We start from the raw sequence: 20,359 nt of genomic DNA on the forward strand, positions 1-20,359 counted from the left end.
TTTAAACTTCTTCACAACAGTATCTCGGACCTGCCTGGTGTGTTCCTTGTTCTTCATGATGCTCTCTGCGCTTTTAACGGACCTCTGAGACTATCACAGTGCAGGTGCATTTATACGGAGACTTGATTACACACAGGTGGATTGTATTTATCATCATTAGTCATTTAGGTCAACATTGGATCATTCAGAGATCCTCACTGAACTTCTGGAGAGAGTTTGCTGCACTGAAAGTAAAGGGGCTGAATAATTTTGCACGCCCAATTTTTCAGTTTTTGCTTTGTTAAAAAAGTTTGAAATATCCAATAAATGTTGTTCCACTTCATGATTGTGTCCCACTTGTTGTTGATTCTTCACAAAAAAATACAGTTTTATATATTTTGTTTGAAGCCTGAAATGTGGCAAAAGGTCGCAAAGTTCAAGGGGGCCGAATACTTTCGCAAGGCACTGTATATATTCTTAATTCCATTCCTTTACTTTAGATGTGTGTATTGTTGTGAAATTGTTAGCTATTACTTATTACTGCACTGTTGGAGCTAGAAACACAAGCATTTTGCTACACCCGCAATAACATCTGCTAAACACGTGTACGTGACCAATAACATTTGATTGAAATGCCTCTGTGAATAAGAGAGAAATTGTGTGCAATTTATTCATATGGTTCTTTTTAATTTGTGAGTGGTTAAAATGAATTTAATATAACATGAAATAACACTTTCAGACAGTAGGGAACCGTGAGGGCCTTCTATGTATATATTGTTATTTTCATCTTTACAATCATTTTAATGATCTTCTGATTTAATCTCTTCTGTTTGTGATGGAAAGAGAAGGGTTAGGTTAATACTGAGGATAAAGAAATATCCAGCATTGTTCTTTGGTGGTCTCTGTGTAGAAAAGTCGAGCTGGCTCAACCAGCCAATGGCCTTCAGAAGCTGGACAGAAGTCCTCTGCCATTCAACTGTATTAGAACAGAATTTTGGAGTGACAGTGGAATTAACCAATCACATTTTGACTTGCAATAGGTAGCACAGATTTGTTTATTTTTAAAGTGAGCGCAAAAGCAAATAATCAGTGGTGCAAGCTGTAGTTTTCCCATAATGCAAGTAACATTACCTAGATTGTGTTGTGGTAATGTGACAATGGCCACAGCGTCTGCAGCAGCTGTTCCCAACTTTAATTTGGATGTTGTTGCTCAGTTATTAGCATCACCTTTTTCAAGATTATCTTTCAATCTTTCAAATGATCATCATCTGGTGAGTGGCACTGTTTTTTGTTGCAGCTTGCTTGCTGTTAGCTACAGTATCTCTTGGATAATAATGACTGAGAAATAATGACATTGGTGCATTTAAACTTTAGATCACCGGTTAGTGGGATGACCGTGATACAATATATGTATTTGCAATGGGAAGTAATAGATAAATAATAAATAAATAAAATGTATACTGTGTGTCACACGGCAACGTCTGTGCCGGTTCTGTCTCTGTGTGCAGCAGCCCGAAGTGCAGCCAGGCCTGTTTGATTCATTCATAATGCCATCAAAAGGAACTAGAACTAGAATGGTCTGACTACAGAAGATATCATGTCAGGTGCATTAAGTGAAGCTATGTTTTCTGTTATATCCTAGATGTCTTATTTTTTTTCTTCTTCTTCTTATTTTTTATTTTAATTTTACCCCTTTTTCTCCCCAATTTCGTGGTATCCAATTGTTGTAGTAGCTACTATCTTGTCTCATCGCTACAACTCCCGTACGGGCTCGGGAGAGACGAAGGTTGAAAGTCATGCGTCCTCCGATACACAACCCAACCAAGCCGCACTGCTTCTTTAACACAGCGCACATCCAACCCGGAAGCCAGCCACACCAATGCGCCGGAGGAAACACCGTGCACCTGGCCACCTTGGTTAGCGTACACTGCGCCCAGCCCGCCACAGGAGTCGCTGGTGCGCGATGAGACAAGGACACCCCTACCGATCAAGCCCTCCCTAACCCGGGCGACGCTAGGCCAATTGTGCGTCGCCCCACGGACCCTCGGTCGCGGCCGGTTACGACAGAGGCTGGGCGCGAACCCAGGGACTCTGATGGCACAGCTGGCGCTGCAGTACAGCGCCCTTAACCACTACGCCACCCGGGAGGCCCATATCCTAGATTTCTGATACAATGTATTGGAAGATTTTTGGTCCCTCTGAAGGCCTAAATCCTATAGTCACGGTTCGCCGATGCTTTCAGGTAAAACAAGAGAACTATGAGAACTGTCAATGGAATACAGGTTTTAATTCATTTCAGATCAGCCACCTAAAATCCTGGCCCCTTCAGCACTAAACTAATTACATAACTAATAATCCCTACAGACCATGGGTAATTTCTCTCATAAAACACCTGCGGCTCATTCAGACAAATAACACTCTGACCCAAACCCTGGTGGAAACTAGCTCCCTGCCTCACTCCCATTCTTAATCCCTTAATCCAGGCCTGATTGCTGTAATCCTTATATTCCCTGGCATGGCTGCCTTACTGTACCTACCTTCCATGCCCTGAAGACCAAGGTGGCCCCTCCCTCCGTCATTTCCACGGTACCCAGGGGTACCCGGTCTGCCACCCACCCCTGGCATCCCCCTCTGCCCCTGGGGGCCCAGGTAGCCTAAATGGGAAGGGGGGGGGAATTCAGTGAAGAAAGTCAGCCAACCCTACAGAAGCACTTGTATAAAGAACAACATTTGACATAGAGAAGTATTCAACAATATTGTTACACAATATAAGGTAGTTGTGCTGCTGGATCCTCCTACCTGGAGCTCCAGGGGGTCCTTTCGGGCCAGTCTCCCCTCGTACCCCCTCAGGTCCTCGGATGCCCTGAGGCCCTGGAGCACCCCTTTCTCCTGGTATCCTGGGGGGGACTGGGGCTGGGCCCTGGTTACCTGGGGCTCCCGGGTAACCTGCAGGACCAGACCAGGTCACACACATTTTGTACGTGTTAAACAGGCAACTTTAATAATAGTGTAGGTGATTTTCAGGTGAATTATAGTGAGATGCAGATTGATATCAAACCGAGGGAGATGATGTCTACCTATGAGTCCAGTATTTCCTTTTGGGCCAGAAGGACCTCGGTCTCCTTGGAAACCAAACCTACCAGGAATTCCCATCATCCCTTGCTCTCCCTTCACACCTTTGGGACAAAAACCATGGCTGTTACTAATTTTACTGTTTCAGTACAAAGTAACCAGCTCAATAATCCCTCCTTGCCAAATATGAAACAGACAGCGATCTACGATGGATAATAAAACTCAATTATGGATTGTATTTTGGAATTCCCACTCGGGCTACTATAATTCTATGATCTGTACCTTTCTTCCCAGACACTCCACTCTGTCCTTTGTAGCCTGATGGTCCCTGATCCCCCTGCTTTCCTTTCAGACCAGAGAATCCAGGGAAGCCATAGTGGCCAGCTAAACCCTTCTCTCCGTATGGAGAGGGCTCACCAGGATATCCACGGGGCCCAGGGAAACCTATGAAACAGAACAATCATTATTAGCACACCAAATACACACACCAAGGAAACACATCCCACACACCATGCACACCACATCCCAGAGGATAAATACTTAGTTAATCTACTGTAAATCCACGCATTCCCCATTCTACTATACCTGGCAGCCCTTTGGGTCCAGGGAAGCCAGGGTCTCCTGATGGTCCAGGTTTGTCTGAGGTGCCCTGTGGTCCTTGGGGGCCCTGAAACCCTGGGAGTCCCACCTGGCCCTGGTCACCTGAGTACAAGGGATAAAAAATAAAGGGGGAGGTCTTAAATACTTTGAAACACGAAATGTCCTCCAAAACTTGTAACAAAAAGATGCCATGTGTCTTTTGGAGCAATGACTAACCTGGTTGTCCTTGAACGCCCTTCAAACCCAGCGATCCTGGGGTCCCGACCTCTGAGTTGGGTATACCTGTCTCACCCCTCGTTCCCTTAGCACCAGGAACACCTGGGGTTCCCAAGTTATCCTGACCTGGAAGTCCAGGGATGCCCTTCTCACCCTTCAGTCCATCCAGTCCCAATATACCCTTCAGTCCAGGAAAACCTGCAGAAAGGAGCAGATCAAACACAATGATAAGGCAAAGGTGTTGTGTGTGCACACCCATGCTTTTGTGTGTGTGTGTGTGTGTGTGTGTGTGTGTGTGTGTGTGTGTGTGTGTGTGTGTGTACCTCTCTGTCCTGGGAAGCCTGGCCGTCCATTTGTGCCTGATTCTCCGGGGATCCCAGGCCATCCCTTCGTACCCTGGTTGCCTTGAAACCCTCCTTGACCATCAGATCCTGGAGACAGCAACCACAGTCAGACACAAACAACAGTCATATACAGGCAACAGTCAGACACAGGCAATGAATGACACTCATTTAAAAAATGTGACCAACATGGTAGGAAGTCAAGTCTCTTACCTAGAGGTCCTCCTATGCCAGGCTCTCCCAGCCCCCCTTTCATGCCATCAATACCATGGAAACCACCACCGCCCCTGTCTCCCGGATTCCCAATGTAGCCCTTCTGACCTTTAGGGAGAGACAGAGGGCATCAGGAACACTGCTACCATGTTAACGCATCTCAGACAGCATCTTAGTAAAACTAGACTCCTTTTCTTCATCTGTTCTGTTATCAATATGGTGGAGGCCTACCACCACCAGGTGCACTGTGTTTTCTCTCACCAGTCCACAGTTCCTAATGCAAATGAAGGAAGAAAGCCTCAATGAGTGACTCACCTGGAACCCCTGGGAAACCATCCTCCCCCCTCAGTCCTGTGGATCCAGGCATGTCGATTATGGGACCCTCCTCACCTGGAGAAGAAAACAATGAGGCGTATTTCAGCCAGTGCCTTTCACTACTCACTCTTCTATTTAAATGTTAAATAGTCCTGGGACTTTTGCTTCGAATCCAAGTGCTTAACAAAGACAAGCTTAAACTGATTTGAAACAGCTGGAAAGTGAAGTTTGGATGACTACTGGCGTCTACGGCAGTGGAGGCTGCTGAGGGGAGGACGGCTCATAATAATGGTTGGAACGGAGCGAATGGAATGTCATCAGAAACCATGTAGAAACCACGTAGAAACCACGTAGAAACCATGTGTTCGATACCATTTCACTTATTTTCCGCTACAGTAACTACCACTAGCCGTCCTCCCCAATTAAGGTGCCACCAACCTCCTGTGGTCTACGGTACTGTACTTATCCATCTGTGAGATTTGGGAAAGACAGGGGTGTCATACCTTTGACACCCTTCACTCCTGGATCTCCTAAAGATCCGTAGGCACCCGGGGTACCTTTCTCCCCCTAAGAAACAAACACAAGAAACACCACATTAGATCGGACAGAGATGTGTCTAACCTGTTTGTAGGACATGATTAGCAACAACAATAAAGGGGGCTGGCTGCAGCAGAGATACAATTGGAACCAGACTACATGGTCTCACCCTATGACCAGACATCCCAGGAAAGCCGCTGATTCCGTTTGATCCAGTCGGACCTGGCATTCCTTTTGGCCCTGGAAGTCCCTGCGCCCCTGGGTTGCCTGGGAAACCCTTCTCATCGCTGGGGTCTCCGGGAACGCCATGGTAGCCCTCCATACCCGGAACTCCGGGAAAACCTTTCGGACCTGTAGAAGAGAAGTGGGGAAGGTGAAGAAGGGATGAGAATGAGAGGAGTGAAATTAAAAGGAGAGAAGGATGAGAGTATGTGAATAAAGAAGAGCGGGAGGATATGAATCACCTCTGGGTCCAGTAAATCCGATTTGTCCTAGGGTTCCATCTTCTCCCTTGGTCCCCTTCATGTCATTGATGATCTGACGAGGGATGAGGGGTTTCTCGCCTGGCAGGCCACTCAGACCACGTTCACCTAGGAGACAGCTGGTTTAAGTGTGAGTGTCCAATCAGATAGAAGGATCTGATAAAGAGTAAGAGAAAGACAGGGAAAGAGAGTGGTAGAGCACAGAAAGACACATCATTCTAATTGACAGTTCAGTCTCACCCTTTGAACCATAGTCGCCCATGATTCCTTTCTGTCCAAATCCGCCAGGTATGCCATCCTCTCCCTTCTGTCCAGAGAAGCCCTTCAGGCCCGACTCACCGGGCATACCTCCAAACCCTGACATGCCACGAGAACCTTTGATACCTGGAACAGGAAGTGACATCACAGATCAGGAGGAACGTCCTTACAGCATGTGGCTATTATATATTTCAGCATTACTCACTGCAAAACTCCAGTGCGACATTGTATCCTCATATCAACTCTTCATCGGGAAATGACGTGGAATGTGATCAGAGTATGATCATACTGTATATGACCACGAACTCTATAATTAGAACATTGGACAGAACATGACTCCACTGAGTATAGTATGTGTATAGTAAGTCACCTTTGAACCCTGGCAGGCCAGAGTGTCCTGTAGGTCCTGGCTCTCCAGGGTCACCCAGGTGTCCGGTGTTTCCCTCAGCACCCAGACCTCCAAACTCCCCTGGTGTCCCCTTCAGTCCTATTGGCCCCGGGGCGCCAGGGTCGCCCTGATCACCCCTGCTTCCGCTCAAACCTGGAAGATACCAATACACAGTGTATTAGCTGTGAGTCAAAGAGTTCCTCTTCAAAGCAAATAAAAAAAGTTCAAAAAGAGAATTGTGTGTCTGACCTGGTTGTCCGATGCTTCCTGTTGGTCCATGGACTCCCGCCTGTCCGGGTACACCTTTCCAGCCGTACTTCCCAGCATCTCCCGGTCTTCCTTGCTCCCCTTGTAGACCTGAAGGACCCACGTCGCCCTTGAACCCAATCATCCCAGGCATGCCACCCATCCCTGAGAGAGACGGGCAGAGAGAGAAGCCATTACAATAGCTATACATTACCACTCTTGAAAAGGTGGAGACATTGTAGTTTATTGAATGTCAACTTCAGTACACTGGCACGTTATGGTAGTGCCCACCTGGGTAGCCCTCGTTTCCAGGCTCTCCGCTAAAACCTTTAGGTCCCTGCTCTCCAGGAAGACCCACTTCTCCAGTTTGTCCGGTTGACGCTCCCCAGATCTCTCCGTGTGGTCCCTTTTCCCCGGACTCCCCGTCCCGGCCCTGTTGGCCTGGCAGACCTTGATCTCCAGGTTTACCCTTGGCGCCGGGCTGACCCAAGTCTCCACGGGGGCCAGTGAAACCTGAGAGAGGACCAGACCATCAGAACTATCACCATCAGCTGGTAGGAGGTTAGAACCTGGACTAAGATGTAATAATTATTAAAGCACTATAGTACTCTATAGTGTATCCATTACAAGTGAGAGTAAATGTACCTGTGTAGAGGGATCGGATGTTATGTGTCTGTAACTAGAGCAAAAAGACTACTATTACAGCTAAAGCAGCAACATGATTACCTGGCTGTCCGGGAGACCCTCCTATGCCTTGCTCTCCTATCTCTCCTTTGGCCCCGTCATCTCCAAGTGGACCTGTGAATCCATTTTGACCTGGGATGCCTGAAGCACAGACAAAAGGACATACAGGAAGTTAATCATAAATGTGGATCTTGACAGGAAAAGACCATGCAGGGCATGTGACACATTTTCAGTTTTGTAATCTAAAGCTCAAACTGAACTTAAAGGAAATGTTACCTGGGAAACCCACTAACCCTTGGGGTCCTGGTGGTCCTGGCATACCGGGTGGTCCGGGTACGGCATCACAATCGCCTGAGTAAAAATAACACACAATGGACATATTTAGATTGTATCAATAATTACGATGAGAACGGTCCTCCTTTTATAACTGCTGTTTCACTACTGTCTAATGAAGCTCTACTCCACATCTCATACTGTACATATCTGTGGAAACTTCTGTGTGTTTGCCTGCTTGTTGCCTTGGTTCGGCGATACTGTTGCCCAGTGTGGATTGTGGATCAGAGCATAGCGAAGATAAAATAATTTATACATATTAGCCAATTAACCAAAGACAAGACTATGACGGGAGAAACCAGTTACAAAATAGTAGTGAACTTAACTCTTACTCTATACACAGTGAGCACGGTTACATGCACACAATAATACGGTTATTGTGAATAGTCAGATTAATATGCTAGTTTGATTTAAACATTTCATGCTTTGAAGAATGATTTCCCTACTAATCCTGTTTACATGGACACATCTGAAATCAGGCCACCTGATGGGACTTGAAATCAGGCTGCCTGATGGGACTTGAAATCAGGCCGCCTGATGGGACTTCAAATCAGGCTGCCTGATGGGACTTCAAATCAGGCTGCCTGATGGGACTTCAAATCAGGGCACCCGATGGGACTTCAAATCAGGCTACCCGATGGGACTTCAAATCAGGCTACCCGATGGGACTTCAAATCAGGCTACCTGATGGGACTTCAAATCAGGCTACCTGGTGGGACTTCAAATCAGGCTACCTGGTGGGACTTCAAATCAGGCTACCCGGTGGGACTTCAAATCAGGCTACCCGGTGGGACTTCAAATCAGGCTACCTAGTGGGACTTCAAACCAGGCCACCCGATGTGACTTCAAATCAGGCTACCCGGTGGGACTTCAAATCAGGCTACCTGGTGGGACTTCAAATCAGGCTACCTGGTGGGACTTCAAATCAGGCTACCTGGTGGGACTTCAAATCAGGCTACCTGGTGGGACTTCAAATCAGGCTACCTGGTGGGACTTCAAATCAGGCTACCTGGTGGGACTTCAAATCAGGCTACCTGGTGGGACTTCAAATCAGGCTACCCGGTGGGACTTCAAATCAGGCTACCTGGTGGGACTTCAAATCAGGCCACCTGGTGGGACTTTGATAAATGCAGAAAATCACCAATCAAAATAAACGTTCTACCACTGCGACCATGTTATTTTTGTGAAGCATATTTGATTCTGAGTTCGGACATACAGTATACAGTTTGTATGTGAAAACTATTTCTAAGATGAATACTTTTCTTTCTGAACTCACTTCATTTGCGCAAAAGAAGGAAGCTCGCACTGCTTGTGCAAGCACATGCGCAGAGCATATATGCACCATTGTTACTCTGATTAAGGCATTTACATGTCCTAATAATTTGAAAGATTGCCTAGAAAACCAGGTCTTTTTAATTGGCGTATCCTTACATTGATTATGACCTTATGCTGATTAAGTTAAGCCGAGTAAAGTGTTTACATGACTAATGCAATACTTGGCTTACTACCATAATCAGTTTAATATCAAATTATTTGTGTGCATGTAAACATACTCACTGACTGTAAACAAACCCAAGACAGAAAGGCTACGGAAGCAAAGCACCAGTAGAAAAGTAGAGAAAGGTTAATGTAATGAAAATGCTGTTACTCCAGCTACCTTTGTCATTCAGTCGTCCATCTCCTCTCGGACTACAGCCAGACACTCCTTTCAATGGCAATAAGAGCGATTGGAAAGAGAGAGGGAGAAAGAAAAAGAGAGACATTCAACATAAGGGTTAGAAAAGCTCAAGCATGATCTCATACAAGCACTGTTGGGGCTGGTTTGAGTGATGCAGACAGACTGCATCAGGGCTCATCTGGAGAGAGAGATGAGGAAAGTGGAAGCATCATTTCAATCATGGACACAAGCAGGGATGGGCAAAAATGTGAAAATACAATTACAAAATACCATAAATATTAATGTATCAAAATAAACTTAAAAATACATGTATTTTGTATTTTCAAATGCAGAAATACATTTGCAAGTAGTCGGCCCGAACAGCAACAACATTCTCAGTAATGGTAACAGAAACGTTTTACTTGCTATGACTGTGATGTGTTGTTGATTATCTACCTTAGAATGCACTGACTGTAAGTCACTCAGGATAAGAGTGTCTGCTATATAACCAAAATGTAAATATATGTGTGAATATGAACGTACCAAAATGAACTGCAAATCACACTGGGTATTATGATTGGCCTTGTTTCTGGGCAGAACTCATTACAATAATACTAAGCATGCTTTGCAATTGTTCATTTTTACATTCTGACTTACATTCTACGTTTATATTTAGTTAATTTAGCAGGTACTCTTATCACACCATAGTGCCATCAGACTTCTGATACCAATGCAGGGTGAAAGTTTAAAAAAAAAATGTTTTAACCTTTATTTTAACTAGGCAAGTCAGTTAAGAACAAATGACGGCCTACACCGAACGACACTGGGCCAATTGTGCGCAGCCCTATGGGACTACCAATCACGGCCAGATGTGATACAGCCTGGATTTGAACAAGGGACCGTAGTGACGCTTCTTGCACTGAGATGCAGTGCCTTAGACCACTGCACCACTCGGGAGCCCTAGTTCAGCCCAGTGTAATACAAATGACTCAAAATACTCAGAAGTAATTGAAATACATGTAACAGAAATCCTGCCCATCTCTGGACACACAACCCATTCATGACAAGGCCTTGGAGTCTACAACTATGGGGAAAGGGGATACCTAGTCACTTGCACGACTGAATGCAGTAAATCAGAGAGGTATCGAGGGCTGCATTAATCGATGTCATCGGCACCCGGGGAGCACTTGTTTTTTGGGGTCAACTGCCTTGCTCAAGGGCAGAACTTAATATTTTTTACAACTTGCCGGCTCGGGGATTCAAACCAGCGAACTTTTGGTTACTGGCCCAATGCTCTTAACCACTAGGATACCTGCCACCCCCTACTACAACTAGTCTTTCTGTTTTCCCCACAATTAACGGAGGAGGAGAGAGGGTAGATAGAGAAGAAAATAATGAGAAAGTTCAAGAGAGATAAGAGAGTGATTGGGAAAGACAGCGAGAGAAAGAGAGATAAAAGAGGGAGAGGGTAACACACCTGGATCTCCAGCTCGACCTTCGACACCAGCGTAACCCGGCTCCCCATCATCGCCTTGTAACCCTCTGACCCCTTTAGTGGCACCTAGAACCCGTCCCGGTTCTCCCATCTCTCCAAACAACCCAGGGAGACCCGACCGGCCAGGATAACCCTTTTCTCCAGTGAGTCCCTCAGGTGCGTCCCCCTAGAACAGAGAACACAGGACAGATAGCTCAGAACATATCCCTCCCTGTAATGCTAAAGATCTACACAGCTGCATTGGCTTGAACAGCTAATATTATAGACACATTATCAGGTAGAAAGTGTTTGAGGTGCTTGAACAGCAGGTTATCCATGAGAAAGTAGGTAGTGGGAAAGACAAGAATGGGTCTTTAGTGGGTATTATGTTGCACTAGTAGGCCACTTACTGAAAGACCACGGTTCCCAGGGAATCCATTGATCCCACTTGGCCCAGGGAAGCCCTGCAATCCTGGTTCACCAGTCGCACCCGGGTCTCCTGGGTCCCCAGCATATCCTGTATAGTTCACACACAAACGCACTCATTTACACATACACTTGCTTAATGGTGTCTCACACTCACCAATGTATAAAGGATATACAAGTGTGTGAAAAGAAAGAATAAGAAATGCTCCACCTTTCTCTTTGGCCCAAATTAACTCGCCCTTCCTGCCCTTTGGACCCGGTTGTCCTGTGGCACCAGGGAACCCCTATGGAGGAAAGAAATACGGGACAGGGGAATAGGGGAATAGGAAGCCAGTGAGAGAGAATTGGAGAGGGAAAAAAAATATTAAGAGAAATGTTTAAGATGAACGTTGCCCTACTGAAAGTGATGTGTGATATTTTTTACGAGGTAGACGTTGTCAAGCTGAGGTGGTTTTAGTTGTTCTTACAGGCAGTCCGATGACACCTCGGGGTCCTGGCTCGCCTGGATCGCCCTGCTGACCAAACTCGCCACTCATTCCAGGGTCGCCTTGGCTACCAGCAGGGCCAGGCAGGCCCGGAGGAGAGTGGACAATGTTGCACTCACACAACCCGTGATCACCTAAAACACATACACAACACAGATCAGCTGTACTGTAAGACATAACATGTGAGCATTCAGCGCACAAACGTACATCCCGGATTACATGTCTGAATAAACACACACTCTAACCTTTCAGTCCTTTTCTCCCCGCAGAGCCTGGCCGCCCTCTCGACCCAGCAAATCCCTTGTAGAAGTCCGCCCCTGCAGATATTTTGACACATACACATATTAAGAAACACATTTAAAACTCACAACAATTCCTTTAATATCATTCCATCATACTAAACAACCTTTTAATAAAATATCCATATGAATCTCTTTCATGTCCACACTCACATGATCCTGGTGGTCCAGGTGGGCCCCTCAACCCAGATATTCCGCCGATACCTGGGGGTCCGGGGCTGAGAGCAGGGATACCTGGCTCTCCAGGTGGGCCCGTCTCTCCCTTTACCCCCGGTTCCCCGAACGGACCCCACAGGTACTCCACTGTTGGCGCATGAGGGATAAGGGAGATAAAACAGTGCACAACTTGTTAACAATACAATTATAAGAATTGTTATTATACCATATTAACAAGTACAATAGATCTACATCACTGTAACTAGTGTAAAAAACCTTCTAACACTACTGGCCTCTGACTAGATAAGTAAGGGTTTGGTACTGACCTTGTATTTGACTATCACTCTTCCTAGCAGGAGGTCCAGCCCGGCCTGGCAGACCTTTCTCCCCCTGCAAACCCATCTCTCCCTGGGGTCCCAGCTGTCCAGGGGGACCAACTACATCCCCACCCCAACATGGACATCAATCAGTAGCAATATAAAAATCAGTATTATAACAATAAAACAGTAAGAAATATATTATAACAACTCTACAAGCTAGTCTTTAATGTTCAACATCATTTTCAATGAAAGGCTGACTACGTGGAGAAAGACGATACTATATATTGATAGTTGATAGATAGTTGATGCTGATAGAAAAGTGATTGATGAGTTGATTGGCTAATCATACCTCTGTTAGGCCCTCCTGAGGGACCTTCATAATAGATCAACTCCCCAGGTTCTCCGATGGCACCCTAAAAATAATCCCCATCTGTTAAAATCTACCACATGTATATAGCTTGCGTGTTCGGATTTGAATGAAAGTTTAGAATGGACCACTGTCCAAGATCAAGATCTGATAGTATCACAGTGTTTTGATGTGTGTATCAACTGTAGGATCACCTTTTGGCCATCTCTGCCCCTAAATCCTGGTTCTCCAAGGTCCCCCTAAAGGGAAAGATGGCGGGAGAGAGTTTATGAGAAAGGTGTCAAGCTCCATCAAGAGCACAAAATATACAACTGTAACATCTCTATTAGCCCACAAAGACCAACACATAATACTGACTGCAATAATATGGAGATCTTGGCATTGTTATGCCACACAAACATACCCTTAGTCCTTGCTCTCCATCCCGACCAGGGACACCCTGAAAGAACACACAAGGATATTCAACAAGCAGCAAAGAAGGGTTCAATAAGGTATAATAATGTATGTGTAATTTGTACAGTATAATGTTTGTGTGATACTAACCCTTTGCCCAGGCATCCCCATAATCCCAGTCTCTCCTTTGTTGTCAGCCTGATAAGTATTGATTCAATCGCATTTTATTTGTCACATACTTCGTAAACAACAAGTGTAGACTAACAGTGAAATGCTTACTTACGGACCCTTCCCAACAATGCAGAGAGAAAGAAAATAGAGAAATAATAGAAAAGTAATAACAGGTAATAATAAAATGTATAATAAATACACAATGAGTAACGATAACTTGGCTACACAGGGTACCAGTACCGTGTCTATGTGCAGGGGTACGAGGTTATTGAGGTAGATATGTACCTATAACTAGGAATAAAGTGACAACAGGATAGATAATAAACAGTAGCAGCAGCGTATGTGATGAGACAAAAAAGTTAGTGCAAAATGGGCCAATGCAGATAGTCCGGGTAGCTATGTAACTAACTATTTAGCAGCCTTATGACTTGGGAGTAGAAGCTGTTCAGGGCCCGGTTGGTTCCAGACTTGATGCATCGGTACCGCATGCCGTGCGGTAGCAAAGAGAAGAGTCTATGACTAGGGTGGCTGGAGTCTTTGACAATTTTTAGGGCCTTCCTCTGACAACGCCTGGTATAGAGGTCCTGGATGGCAGGGATTTTGGCCCCAGTGATGTACTGGGCCTTACACACTACCCTCTGTAGGGTCTGGTAGTCGGATGGCAAGCAGTTGCCATACCAAGCGATGATGCAGCCAGTCAAGATGGAACATGGTATTATAGAGACCACAGGAGAAGTGAGGTCACTTACCTCAACTCCAGTTTCACCTTTCAACCCTTTTTCACCCTTTCTGCCCTGGAGGAGACAAAGCAGAACATTGTTAGAGTGATTCAGTTCACACACAATCAAAATATTTATTGTTATTTTTCAACATATTAAAGTGTGGAGCTGTACTGACGTAGGGTCCGGTAAGTGGGCTGGTATGAGGATGGGTGGAGTTCCCTGGGGGACCTTGCTGTCCAGCCTCACCCTGTGGTGAGAGAGGGAAGTGCAGTGAGAATCATACAGCTGAGATGAGGACAGCATTGACAATCATTATTTTTTGAAGTCAAACACATTAAGTGCTGGGCAGTATAAAACTATTTGAAACATACAATTGTCCCTGCAGTCACATACCGCTTCTCCTTTGACCCCCTTCAACACTTTGGTCATGGTGCCCTGAGCAGAAAACACACCAGGTTAAAACCCATCTTTATTATTTAATTTTAATCTCATACACTAGCCATTTATTTTTATGAGAGATGAAACATAGTACAAATGTTGATGTGAGAACCTTACCTTTGGTCCAGGAAGGCCAGGGAACCCTAATGGGCCCTGAGTCAGGAAACAAACCAGAATAATGATTGGGTATCTATCTAGTACACAGAAGTGTGTATATGGTACAACACATTCATATGCACGCACACACCCCTAACCTGTGGTCCTGGTAGTCCTCTGTAGCCCGACCGACCTGGGTAACCTTGAGGACCCTGAGAGAGAGAAGGGAGGATGGAGAAAGATAGAATGTCAGAGTGCAATGTCATTTTTGATACGGAGTAGTTATATATATACACTGCTCAAAAAAATAAAGGGAACACTAAAATAACACATCCTAGATCTGAATGAATGAAATATTCTTATGAAATACTTTTTTCTTTACATAGTTGAATGTGCTGACAACAAAATCACACAAAAAATTATCAATGGAAATCAAATTTATCAACCCATGGAGGTCTGGATTTGGAGTCACACTCAAAATTAAAGTGGAAAACCACACTACAGGCTGATCCAACTTTGATGTAATGTCCTTAAAACAAGTCAAAATGAGGCTCAGTAGTGTGTGTGGCCTCCACGTGCCTGTATGACCTCCCTACAATGCCTGGGCATGCTCCTGATGAGGTGGAGGATGGTCTCCTAAGGGATCTTCTCCCAGACCTGGACTAAAGCATCCGCCAACTCCTGGACAGTCTGTGGTGCAACATGGCGTTGGTGGATGGAGTGAGACATGATGTCCCAGATGTGCTGAATTGGATTCAGGTCTGGGGAACGGGCGGGCCAGTCCATAGCATCAATGCCTTCCTCTTGCAGGAACTGCTGACACACTCCAGCCACATGAGGTCTAGCATTGTCTTGCATTTGGAGGAACCCAGGACCAACCGCACCAGCATATGGTCTCACAAGGGGTCTGAGGATCTCATCTCGGTACCTAATGACAGTCAGGCTACCTCTGGCGAGCACATGGAGGGCTGTGCGGCCCCCCAAAGAAATGCCACCCCACCCCACACCATGACTGACCCACCGCCAAACCGGTCATGCTGGAGGATGTTGCAGGCAGCAGAACGTTCTCCACGGCGTCTCCAGACTCTGTCACGTCTGTCACATGTGCTCAGTGTGAACCTGCTATCATCTGTGAAGAGCACAGGGCGCAAGTGGCGAATTTGCCAATCTTGGTGTTCTCTGGCAAATGCCAAACGTCCTGCACGGTGTTGGGCTGTAAGCACAACCCCCACCTGTGGACGTCGGGCCCTCATACCACCCTCATGGAGTCTGTTTCTGACCGTTTGAGCAGACACATGCACATTTGTGGCCTGCTGGAGGTCATTTTGCAGGTCTCTGGCAGTGCTCCTCCTGCTCCTCCTTGCACAAAGGCGGAGGTAGCGGTCCTGCTGCTGGGTTGTTGCCCTCCTACGGCCTCCTCCATGTCTCCTGATGTACTGGCCTGTCTCCTGGTAGCGCCTCCATGCTCTGGACACTACGCTGACAGACACAGCAAACCTTCTTGCCACAGCTCGCATTGATGTGCCATTCTGGATGAGCTGCACTACCTGAGCCACTTGTGTGGGTTGTAGACTCCGTAGGAAGCATAGGAACTGAGAAGTGGTCTGTGGTTACCACCTGCAGAACCACTCCTTTATTGGGGGTGTCTTGCTAATTGCCTATAATTTCCACCTGTTGTCTATTCCATTTGCACAACAGCATGTGAAATTTATTGTCAATCAGTGTTGCTTGCTAAGTGGACAGTTTGATTTCACAGAAGTGTGATTGACTTGGAGTTACATTGTGTTGTTTAAGTGTTCCCTTTATTTTTTTGAGCAGTGTATATATATAGTATAATGACGCTGGCTATCTTGTACCATAACTTCAGAGTGACAGGGAAAGGCGGCGGCGCCATACTTACAACAAATCCAGGATATCCGGGCTGTCCTGAATCTCCCTGTAGAAAAGACACACATTGATAATACTGTAGTACTGATAGCAGGTCTATCCCACAGTTCTCTAACCCTCTTCTCTTACCCTGAACCGCTCCATGAACACACTAAGCTCCAGAGTGTCTCCCTTCTGTCCCTTTCTGCCTGCCTGACCCTGTGGAGAGAGAGAGAGAGAGAGGAGAGAGAAATAAAGAGAGAGAGAGAGAGAGGAAGGGGTGGGGGTAAAAAATAAAATGAAGGAGACAGAGTTATTCAACGTCTCAGACTACAAGGTGGAATCCTTGATATCTCTACAAACGTCTCTGGTGACCTGTCTTTCAGGGCTCTGCCCACCTGTTTAGAACTACACCTTTTTAGCAGAGCTCAGTTTCAGCCTAGCTCAGTGCTTTCTGTGGTGGTGGGGCAGCCAGCGGAAAATACGGAGTGTAGGGGTTGGTAATGTTCTCTAGTTGCGCCGTGATTGGGTAATAATTGGGTAATATTCTCTAGTTACACAGTGATTGGCTCAGTGTTCTGTCACTCATGGGGACACTATGTCACCGCCAAATCTAAGGGAAGAGCTTGAAAATGCAAGCCCCTTGGGTGCTGCCATAGAGTTACATTAGAAGTACCCATCCAAGAAGGGTCAAGGTCATTGGCCACAGATAAAATTACGTCAAATCACATTATATCTACAGTAGCTTTGATTGGCAAGCTAGCAGTCATCATCATGAATCAAGTCGACAATCTACTGGCAAATGCTTTTTAATCCTTGTCATAAGAAGAGAAATGATGACGAGAAATGTTAGTTAAAACGTATCGGTGCTCATCAGCCATAAACATTGCACAACAAATTGGAATTCGCAAATTCAACAATTAGTGGTTTGGAAGGAATCAGTGGCTAACTGCAAGCATTGCAAAGCAATCACTAGCCTGCTATTCAGTGGAGTGGGTGTGTGGTCCCAAGTCTGGGTTTAAGGGTCTCTTTTCCAAGCTTAAGATAAACATTCAACTGCAGCCTTACTGTCTATCCAGCATGACTTCTGCCACGCTCAAAACAACTGGAAACTTGGAACTGGGAAATCTGACCTCGGTGAGTTCAAGACAACTGGGAACTCTGAAAAAAACTAGCTCCGACTGGGAGAAAATGTTTTGAATGGTCATCCAACTCGGAATTGCAAGTTGGGAACTCGGGGCCTCTTTCTACAGTTTCGACCTGAAGATCACTGACGTCATCATGTTTCCGCCTTGTTTTTTTCTGAGTTCCCAGTTGTCTTGAAAGCACCATAAATCCAGAGAATGACAGACTTTGATGACAAAGTTTGATGACAAAATGTGCCTATGAAGGACCGCCGCGCCACCTTCCTGTTCAAGTGAGCACAGCACAGCAAGGCGAGTCCAAAAATGTTTGGTACGCTGCTGCATAAATTATATAATATACCAGGGAGATATGTATACTGTAGCTAAGAAAGTAATACTAAGTGTATGTTGTGTAGTAAGATGTTAGTAGCCCAGGTGCCTCACCCTAATAATTTGGTCCCTTTTCCCTCTTAATTTCACCTACTGTTCTGACTTGGTGGTGCACATGTAGCCTATAGCCTGTTTTAGAGAAATGTAATAATCAAATATTGTAAGAGCTTTCATTGTCTGCTTATAAGCCTCCTTTATTTATCCTACGGTTCTGACTTGGTGTACAGGGAGAATACTGTAAGGACACCTCATGTTCTGAATTCAGTCGCTGTATATTTAAAAAATAATGAACAAATAGTTATATTGGCTATGTCCGTCCGAGCTCACTTAATCGAAATTACGGATTGCCTCTTATCCGCTCGTCGTCCCCTTATGCCATAGCTTGTACATCTCAATTGTCACTAGAAACCACATTAGTTTCAGCAAGTCAGCCATATCAGCTATGTTTTTTTAAATGCAGTAAATGAGGCTGAATGAACTGCCAGACAAGGCTCCGCTGATAGCCAGGTGTAGTAGTGGTAAGGTGTTGGGACTGCTGTTGGGACTCTGCTGTTGGGACAGCTTTATGTAGGCCCCAACAGTTTGTGGGCACTGTTTGTCACCATTATAGTGCAATTAATGTATTGTTTAGTGTTGTGTTGAGTAGTGGCTTTGCTGGCATACATGTAAAACATATTTTTTTTTTTTTGCCCACCAAGATGTACATACTAAAATCGCAACTGCTGGTGACATCACTGGGTTCATACGTACATTATACCCGGGCTGGCCATCGTAGCCTGGTTTCCCTGACAACCCTGAATCTCCGTGTGTTCCGTTGCACCCGTCTGCTCCAGGTTTCCCACGAGTCCCTGCCTGTCCTGGATGGCCCTGGAGATGATATGGAGGAGTTAATGACAAACCTTTACAACATCATTGCATGTTGTATTAAGACTACTTACAGTATTAACAAGACAACAATAGATTATTTATTGGCATGGGTGTGTCTGCTATTTATTTGTTCGGAGAAAAAAAATCCCAATATTATCCCACTTACAGGAATACCGTCAGATCCAGAAAACCCAGGAACACCAGTCATCCCCTGAGGAGAAATGAAAAACACTTATACAAGTCCATACCAACACTTGATGGGTGGACACACTACTAAGCCAGAGTCTGAGATCTCTAGTGAAGAATTCTCCAGTCAATGTTCCTCACCACAGAACCCTTGGGGCCGATGAAGCCTCCTCTGCCCCGGTCGCCCTTCTCTCCTTGGACTCCTTGTACTCCTGGATCCCCTAGGCCCCCTGGAGGCCCATGGGGTCCCTGCGGGCCAAGAGGACCAGGTTGGCCCTGAGGAGGAGGAGAGAGACATGTTAATCAACAGAAGAAAGGAGACATGAAACACATCAAGGGATGGAGAATGATAAATATTAGTGCTGAGCGATTAGTGCTTTTTGAGGTCGGTTCAGTTTTGGTTCGTTGTTAAAAAAATATTTTCGGTTTCAATATAAAAAAAAAAATGAAATGCTCTCTGCATTATGTGGGTTGAATGCTGTAACAACACTGAATAAAACAATTAATAAAAGTCCCATGATGGTAGTGACTGCCCATTAATGCTTATCACGTATTAACCATCATTTATTTAAGCCAGAGTCTGAGATCTCTAGTGAAGAATTCTCCAGTCAATGTTCCTCACCACAGAACCCTTGGGGCCGATGAAGCCTCCTCTGCCCCGGTCGCCCTTCTCTCCTTGGACTCCTTGCGGTCATCCCCCTCTTCAAAGGGGGGGACACTCTTGACCCAAACTGCTACAGACCTATATCTATCCTACCATGCCTTTCTAAGGTCTTCGAAAGCCAAGTCAACAAACAGATTACCGACCATTTTGAATCTCACCATACCTTCTCTGCTATGCAATCTGGTTTCAGAGCTGGTCATGGGTGCACCTCAGCCACGCTCAAGGTCCTAAACGATATCTTAACCGCCATCGATAAGAAACATTACTGTGCAGCCGTATTCATTGATCTGGCCAAGGCTTTCGACTCTGTCAATCACCACATCCTCATCGGCAGACTCAACAGCCTTGGTTTCTCAAATGATTGCCTCGCCTGGTTCACCAACTACTTCTCTGATAGAGTTCAGTGTGTCAAATCTGAGGGTCTGTTGTCCGGACCTCTGGCAGTCTCTATGGGGGTGCCACAGGGTTCAATTCTTGGACCGACTCTCTTCTCTGTATACATCAATGAGGTCGCTCTTGCTGCTGGTGAGTCTCTGATCCACCTCTACGCAGACGACACCATTCTGTATACTTCCGGCCCTTCTTTGGACACTG

The 20,359-nt window shown here is 45.6% G+C and overlaps 1 protein-coding gene across 1 annotated transcript in view; it reads right to left on the minus strand.

The window, feature by feature from the left end:
- Window positions 1–20,359, minus strand: part of LOC110501998 (collagen alpha-2(IV) chain) — a 106,295-nt gene that overhangs the window by 4,766 nt on the left and 81,170 nt on the right. The window contains exons 5-44 of the mRNA XM_021579872.2: window positions 19,243–19,377; window positions 19,082–19,126; window positions 18,799–18,915; window positions 16,685–16,753; window positions 16,569–16,604; window positions 14,827–14,880; window positions 14,690–14,725; window positions 14,528–14,569; window positions 14,310–14,381; window positions 14,162–14,206; window positions 13,392–13,439; window positions 13,252–13,287; window positions 13,043–13,087; window positions 12,831–12,894; window positions 12,488–12,598; window positions 12,159–12,308; window positions 11,952–12,023; window positions 11,689–11,840; window positions 11,433–11,505; window positions 11,206–11,312; window positions 10,799–10,982; window positions 9,322–9,369; window positions 7,608–7,682; window positions 7,374–7,472; window positions 6,939–7,160; window positions 6,651–6,812; window positions 6,384–6,554; window positions 5,996–6,139; window positions 5,738–5,863; window positions 5,443–5,624; window positions 5,240–5,303; window positions 4,737–4,811; window positions 4,422–4,529; window positions 4,191–4,298; window positions 3,868–4,065; window positions 3,637–3,753; window positions 3,334–3,495; window positions 3,057–3,155; window positions 2,779–2,925; window positions 2,517–2,633 (exon numbers count right to left, since the gene is read on the minus strand). Of these exons, the coding sequence (XP_021435547.2) occupies window positions 2,517–2,633; window positions 2,779–2,925; window positions 3,057–3,155; window positions 3,334–3,495; window positions 3,637–3,753; window positions 3,868–4,065; window positions 4,191–4,298; window positions 4,422–4,529; window positions 4,737–4,811; window positions 5,240–5,303; window positions 5,443–5,624; window positions 5,738–5,863; window positions 5,996–6,139; window positions 6,384–6,554; window positions 6,651–6,812; window positions 6,939–7,160; window positions 7,374–7,472; window positions 7,608–7,682; window positions 9,322–9,369; window positions 10,799–10,982; window positions 11,206–11,312; window positions 11,433–11,505; window positions 11,689–11,840; window positions 11,952–12,023; window positions 12,159–12,308; window positions 12,488–12,598; window positions 12,831–12,894; window positions 13,043–13,087; window positions 13,252–13,287; window positions 13,392–13,439; window positions 14,162–14,206; window positions 14,310–14,381; window positions 14,528–14,569; window positions 14,690–14,725; window positions 14,827–14,880; window positions 16,569–16,604; window positions 16,685–16,753; window positions 18,799–18,915; window positions 19,082–19,126; window positions 19,243–19,377 (4,117 nt within the window). The remainder of the gene's footprint in view (window positions 1–2,516; window positions 2,634–2,778; window positions 2,926–3,056; window positions 3,156–3,333; window positions 3,496–3,636; window positions 3,754–3,867; window positions 4,066–4,190; window positions 4,299–4,421; window positions 4,530–4,736; window positions 4,812–5,239; window positions 5,304–5,442; window positions 5,625–5,737; window positions 5,864–5,995; window positions 6,140–6,383; window positions 6,555–6,650; window positions 6,813–6,938; window positions 7,161–7,373; window positions 7,473–7,607; window positions 7,683–9,321; window positions 9,370–10,798; window positions 10,983–11,205; window positions 11,313–11,432; window positions 11,506–11,688; window positions 11,841–11,951; window positions 12,024–12,158; window positions 12,309–12,487; window positions 12,599–12,830; window positions 12,895–13,042; window positions 13,088–13,251; window positions 13,288–13,391; window positions 13,440–14,161; window positions 14,207–14,309; window positions 14,382–14,527; window positions 14,570–14,689; window positions 14,726–14,826; window positions 14,881–16,568; window positions 16,605–16,684; window positions 16,754–18,798; window positions 18,916–19,081; window positions 19,127–19,242; window positions 19,378–20,359) is intronic.

Source organism: Oncorhynchus mykiss, chromosome 22 (assembly GCF_013265735.2).
Source record: "Oncorhynchus mykiss isolate Arlee chromosome 22, USDA_OmykA_1.1, whole genome shotgun sequence".
Classification (NCBI taxonomy): Eukaryota; Metazoa; Chordata; class Actinopteri; order Salmoniformes; family Salmonidae; genus Oncorhynchus; species Oncorhynchus mykiss.